The sequence below is a fragment of the Anolis sagrei genome, chromosome 5 (assembly GCF_037176765.1).
Source record: "Anolis sagrei isolate rAnoSag1 chromosome 5, rAnoSag1.mat, whole genome shotgun sequence".
Classification (NCBI taxonomy): domain Eukaryota; kingdom Metazoa; phylum Chordata; class Lepidosauria; order Squamata; family Dactyloidae; genus Anolis; species Anolis sagrei.
Window position 1 is genome coordinate 198,178,906 of NC_090025.1, and position 6,695 is coordinate 198,185,600.

Consider the following 6,695-nt stretch of genomic DNA (forward strand, 5'->3'; position numbering starts at 1 on the left):
AAGCGTATGGTTTCCTTAAGCAGTTCAAAACTTAGTTGCACATAACACTCCTCTCTCCCTCCAGAATTTACTTACAGGATTCCTCTCTGCCCAGTAATCCTAAACTCCCCCACAGACAGTCTACCAACTACCCAATAGCTGTAAACCTTCTCACTATCTATCTCTGCTAGCTAACTGACCAACTTCAGGCTTCCCTAACTCTTCTCTTCTTCACACCAAACTGTTTCTTCTTTGACACCCAGACTCAATCTGAGCTGTCAGAGTTTTAATACATCCCCTTAAAGTCATTTTTTTCCTTTTCTCAAGTTAAGCTCCGCCCACTCTCTCCCAGCCAATCACAAACTCCCCTCATTTCCCTCCAAGCTGCTCCTAAGAACGCCCATTCAGGAAATGAGATTCTAAGTTGAATGCCCCCAGGCACCCTTCTAAAATGGCTGCTGAACTTCCTGAGCCTACTTTTCTGAGCTTTTCCTAGCCTTACAGGTAGGGAATTCATCACAAATTCCTATTACTGACTGTGTGTAGGCTACTTGAGGCAGAGAGAGGCTTCACGATTCTTCTTCCTCAATCAAGGGGTCATCAAGTCACATGCTAAAACTTTCTGAAGAAGGGAGGAAGTGAATGTGTAGGCAGGGAACAAAACCTCCTTGAGTTACATAGATCTAGGAAACAGGGGTGAAAAGAATCCACCACAGGACAGGGGTCTTTGTCTGCTGGCAGGAGGAATCATTGAGTCAAAAAGGGGGAGGAGAGTCCAAAGGTCTTCTAATCCAACACAAGAAGACACCACCCAACCCCTCCTGGGAGATGGCCATTCAGGCTCTGCTTCAAACCCTCCTGAGTGGGACTGTGACTTCCCTCAATCCAGACACTATTCTGCTATTGATGCAGACCGGAATCACATAATCCTAAACCGTAATCTTGCTTTGTTCTCCAGCTGGTGGAGTTAAAGAACCTGCAGCAGCAGTACATCCAGGTTGGGGTGGACACAGCTGAGATGGAGTGCCTCAAAGCCCAGCTGGAGGCCCAGAGGCAAGAGGCGGAGGAGCGGAAGGAGCAAGGGGCTTCCTTGCAATACGAGCTCCAGCAGCTCAGGTGAGAATATCCTTTTAGTTGTTTATATTAAATAATCTAAATTATTATTATTATTATTATTATTATTATTATTATTATAACGAGATATAATGAAATCCAGCATATAGATCTCGTAATAATAATAATAATAATAATAATAATAATAATAACAACTACTACTACTATATTTTTATACCCCGCCAACCACCTCCCCAAGGGGACTCGGGGCGGCTTACAAGGGACTAGCCCAAAAATTACAATGAAACACAACAGATTAGAACATCAAATATGAAAATATAAAAACAGTCACAATTTGTTTTTAAACTATCTATCCACCAAAGTAACATATTACCCACAAATACAACAGTATGTATAGGTCAATAATCAATAAACAGGTACAAATTAATTGATTATTGACCTATACATTCTGTTGTATTTGTGAGTATAGATTACTTTGGTGGATAATCAAGAATTTAATTTATATGTCTATCTATCCATACATCCATTCATCCATCCATTTATTCAGCAATTCATCCATCTATCCAGCCATTCATTTATCCATTCATCCATCCATTCATCTGTCTGTCTGTCTGTCTATCCATCCATTCATTCATTGATCCATTCATTCAACTATTCACCTATCCATCCATCCATAAATATATGCATACATACATACATACATACATTCTTCTATTCATCCATCTATCCATTCATCCAGCTATCCATCCATCCATTCATCTATCTATCCATCCATCTATCCATCCATCCTTCTACTCATCCATCCATCGATCCATTCATTGATCCATTCATTCATCCATCCATCCATCCATCTATTCATCCAGCCATCCTTCTACTCATCCATCCATCGATCCATTCATTGATCCATTCATTCATCCATCCATCCATCCATCTATCCATCCAGCCATCCTTCTATTCATCCATCCATCGATCCATTCATTGATCCATTCATTCAACTATTCACCCATCCATTCATTCATTCATAAATTCATTCATTCATACATACATACATACATACATACATTCTTCTATTCATCCAGCTATCCATCCATCCATCCATTCATCTATCCATCCAGCCATCCTTCTATTCATCCATCCATCGATCCATTCATTGATCCATTCATTCAACTATTCACCCATCCATCCATTCATTCATTCATCTATCTATCCATTCATCTATCTATCCTTCCTTCCTTCCTTCCTTCCTTCCTTCCTTCTATTCATCCATCCATCGATCCATTCATTGATCCATTCATTCAACTATTCATCCATCCATCCATAAATTCATACATACATTCTTCTATTCACCCAGCTATCCATTCATCCATCTATTCATCTGCTTGGATGGGAGTTGGAGTAGATCTGGCATGGGCAAACTTCGTCCTCCCTCCAGGTGTTTTGGACCTCAACTCCCACAATTCCTAACAGCCAGTAGGAAACACCTGGAGGGCCCAAGTTTGCTCATGCCTGTGATGTAGCCACCTTGCAGAGATACTTTAACTCTTGATATCCTGCACTGGAAAAAAGTGGGACTAGATGGCCTTTAGGGGATGCCTAAAACGCTTATGGTTTTCTCAGAGTAGAAATGGGGAGATATGTCTCAGTGGCTTGCTCTGCTTCTCTCCATGCCTTCCCACCACCACGGTTCCTTTTCCTCTGGTGTTTTGGCAGGGAGGAGAAGGCAGCCTGGGAACTGGAGGCCGCGTCGCTCAGAGAACAGCCTCGGAGGCTCCTGGCGAGAGATGTGCAGGAGGCAGCGATGGTCGGCGGCCGCATCGTGGAAGAGCAGCACCAAAGACAGGTGAGGCTGGGAGGCAGGAGCCCCCACAACCCTAGGATGTTATGGAAGTGAAGCAGAGAAGTGCGGTTGGACTTTGCAGAGCGGGCTTCCAGCTACAGCTGAGAAGGAGAGAGCTCTGAGCAAGCCTTTCCTTGCAGGCTGCAGCAGAGGTCGCTGGATCCAGGCAGACTCCTGCAAGAGATGGATCCGGGCCAAAACCCGATCTAGATGACCTCCAGGCCCAATTGAAAGGAAGCCTGAAAGAGCTGCACCAGAAGGAACTGCGCATCCAGCAGCTCAACAACAAGGTAACCTATCCATTTGCCTCTTGTGTCAGCAACAAATGCTAAAGGTATCAATACAATTTGCTGACCAACTTGCTTCTTATCATCCAAATAACTGACTTCAGACAGTTGTTTCTGCTTCAGTAGCGGCTCTTGTCTTTATTTACATTTCATTCATTGCAATAACACTCGTTAGCATAGTCGTGATGCAAGAGAGAAGAGCAAAGAGATAGAACAAATGGCATCCGCTATATTTATACCCCACTGTTATCAGCTCATTAATTCAGTGTCCAGCCTCCTAGTCTATTGCAACATCTTCCTTGTCTGTTCCATGCATGCTACAGCATGGACATTTTAAACTCGAATGAAAAATAATGCCTCCACTTTCGTAATTCCTCAACAGATGGCAGTACTAGTATGTGGCATGTACTGGCTTGTTCAGTAGACTCTCCTCTACAGTTCCACAGGCTGACCACAGAGAACATAGTTGCCCCATAGCTTCTTGGAACAACAGCTAACCACAGGTTACAAGGTTGCTACATGTTTACTGGTAACTCACCACAGGGTTGACCACAAGGGTACAAGGGGCGTGTTATGTTACTGGAATATGGTTGCTAAATGCATTGTTGAAGGTATATAAGCTCAGTGGTCGTGCCATTAGGCACGGCAGCTTAGAATCATAGAATCATAGAATCTAAGAGTTGGAAGAGACCTCATGGGCCATCCAGTCCAACCCCATTCTGCCAAGAAGCAGGAACATCGCATTCAAATCACCCCCGACAGATGGCCATCCAGCCTCTGTTTAAAAGCTTCCAAAGAAGGAGCCTCCACCACACTCTGAGGCAGAGAGTTCCACTGCTGAACGGCTCTCACAGTCAGGAAGTTCTTCCTCATGTTCAGATGGAATCTCCTCTCTTGTAGTTTGAAGCCATGGCTCCATTGCGTCCTAGTCTCCAAGGAAGCAGAAAACAAGCTTGCTCCCTCCTCCTCCCTGTGGCTTCTTCTCACATATTTATACATGGCTATCATATCCCCTCTCAGTCTTCTCTTCTTCAGGCTAAACATGCCCAGCTCCTTAAGCCGTTCCTCATAGGGCTTGTTCTCCAGACCCTTGATCATTTTAGTCGCCCTCCTCTGGACACATTCCAGCTTGTCAATATCTCTCTTGAATTGTGGGGCCCAGAATTGGACACAATATTCCAGATGTGGTCTAACCAAAGCGGAATAGAGGGGTAGCATTACTTCCTTAGATCTAGACACTATGCTCCTATTGATGCATGGTATCAGCACTACTCTACGTATGCTTTCTGTCTGCTTTTTCTACTGCAGTCTGAAATAAACTGTGTTTTGCTCTAACCGTTTGGACTCCGGTGTGATCCATAGCGACCTGACAAGTTCCCGGAGAGTCTAGGGACGGCATTCCCTTACAGCTTCAAACTAGAGGAAAGGAGATTCCTCCTGAACATAAAGAATAACTTCCTGGCTATGAGAGCTGTTCAGCAGTGGAACTCTCTGCCCCGGAGTGTGGTGGAGGCTCCTTCTTTGGAAGCTTTGAAACAGGCTGGATGGCCATCTGTCAGGGGTGCTTTGAATGTGATTTTCCTGCTTCTTGGCAGAATGGGGTTGGGCTGGATGATAGCCCAGGAGGTCTCTTCCAACTCTAGGATTCTAGGATTCTATTAATTCAACCCCTCTCAAAAAATTTTCCTGGCTACGGGCCTGATGGGAGACATCTTTCTTTGATATAATTTTTGTTGTATCTCTATGACCTAGTTCATTATGTGCCATATAATATGACTGTTCCCTTGTGGTGCTTCTGCCCAGCTTTCTCAGGTCTTTGAGGAGAAGAACTCTCTGGCGCTGCAGCTTCGAGGGAGCAGCCACAGCCTGCGCGAGAGCCAGCAGCGCTGCAGCGAAGCCCTTTCCCGGTGTGAGGCATTCGAGAAGCAGTTGCAGGAGGCGCGGATTCCGTCGAGGACACGGGTAAGCAGCAGATTCTGGGAAAATGTTAAGGGAATTCCACAAAGTTGGAAGGGGTCAAGAGAAAGGAGGAGGAAGCAAAGAGCAAAGAAGGAGCAAGAAGGAATGTGGATGGAGAAGGTGGTGCTAAGATGGAGTGTGTCTATTTGGGTGAGAGGTGGAAAGATGACCTGGAAGAAGACGGGAAGGGGAAGAACAATGAGCAGGGATTGTTTACAGAACATAAAGAGAACACTAAAACATGTTGAAGGAACAGGAAATGAGACACAGAGGTGCTGAGGCGAGAGAAGGAAAATTACAGTCTTGATTTCTTGGCCAGTGCACATTTGCGTGTTTGCATCCATTTGAGACTATAAAACCCATGCTACAGAGACAGTCAGATGTGGCACTTTTCTTGATGCTACCTACTACTACTACTATTATTATTATTATTATTATTATTATTATTAGTCGCCCTAGGGCTGAGAGCAGCGGTTAATAAATGCAAGAAATAAATAAATAGCTGTACCCTCCACGCGTTGCTGTGGCCAACCTTCCCTCCTTTTTCTTTCCTGCTTTCCTTCCTTCCTTTGCTCCCTCTTTCCTTCTTCCCTTTTCTTCATTCCTTCTCTCCTTCCTTCCTTATCTACCTCTTTCCTTCCTCCCCCCTTTTTCTTTTCCTCCCTCTTTCTCTCCTTCCTTCCTCTTTTATCTATTTCCTTCCTCCCCCCTTTTTCTTTTCCTACTTCTTTCTCTCCTTCCTTCCTTTGCTCTTTGCTTCCATCCTTCCTTCTCTCTTTCCTTCTTTCTTCCCCCCTTTCTTTCTTTCTTTCTTTCTTTCTTCCTTCTCTACCTCTTTCCTTCCTTCCTTTGCTCTTTTGCTTCCATCCTTCCTTCTCTCTTTCCTTCTTTCTTCCCCCCTCTCTTTCTTTCTTTCTCTTCTTCCTTCCTTCTCTATCTCTTTCCTTCCTTCCTTTGCTTCCATCCTTCCTTCTCTCTTTCCTTCTTTCTCCCCCCTTTCTTTCTTTCTTTCTTTCTTTCTTCCTTCTCTACCTCTTTCCTTCCTTCCTTTGCTCTTTTGCTTCCACCCTTCCTTCTCTCTTTCCTTCTTTCTTCCCCCCTCTCTTTCTTTCTTTCACTTCTTCCTTCCTTCTCTACCTCTTTCCTTCTTTCCTTTGCTTCCATCCTTCCTTCTCTCTTTCCTTCTTTCTCCCCTCTTTCTTTCTTTCTTTCTTTCTTTCTCTTCGTTCTTCCTTCTCTACCTCTTTCCTTCCTTCCTTTGCTCTTTGCTTCCATCCTCCCTTCTCTCTTTCCTTCTTTCTTCCCTCCCCCCTCTTTCTTTCTTTCTTTCCTTCCTTTCTTCCCTCTCTACCCTCCCTACCTCTTTCCTTCCTTCCTTTGCTCTTCGCTTCCATCCTTCCTTCTCTCTTTCTTTCCCTCCCTCTTTCTTTCTTTCTTTCTTTCTTTCTTTAGTCCTTTCTGCTATTTTTGGGTTTTTTTAATGAGTGATGCTCACTCGTTGGCCCGATATGTGTCTTGTGTCCAAATTTAATGTCAATTTGTCCGGTGGTTTTTGAGTT

At 44.2% G+C, this 6,695-nt stretch overlaps 1 protein-coding gene across 1 annotated transcript in view; it reads left to right on the top strand.

The window, feature by feature from the left end:
- GOLGB1 (golgin B1) overlaps positions 1-6,695 on the top strand; it is a 34,188-nt gene that overhangs the window by 22,364 nt on the left and 5,129 nt on the right. The window contains exons 9-12 of the mRNA XM_060776336.2: positions 938-1,095; positions 2,764-2,893; positions 3,031-3,180; positions 4,981-5,139. Coding sequence (XP_060632319.2) covers positions 938-1,095; positions 2,764-2,893; positions 3,031-3,180; positions 4,981-5,139 — 597 coding nt within the window. The remainder of the gene's footprint in view (positions 1-937; positions 1,096-2,763; positions 2,894-3,030; positions 3,181-4,980; positions 5,140-6,695) is intronic.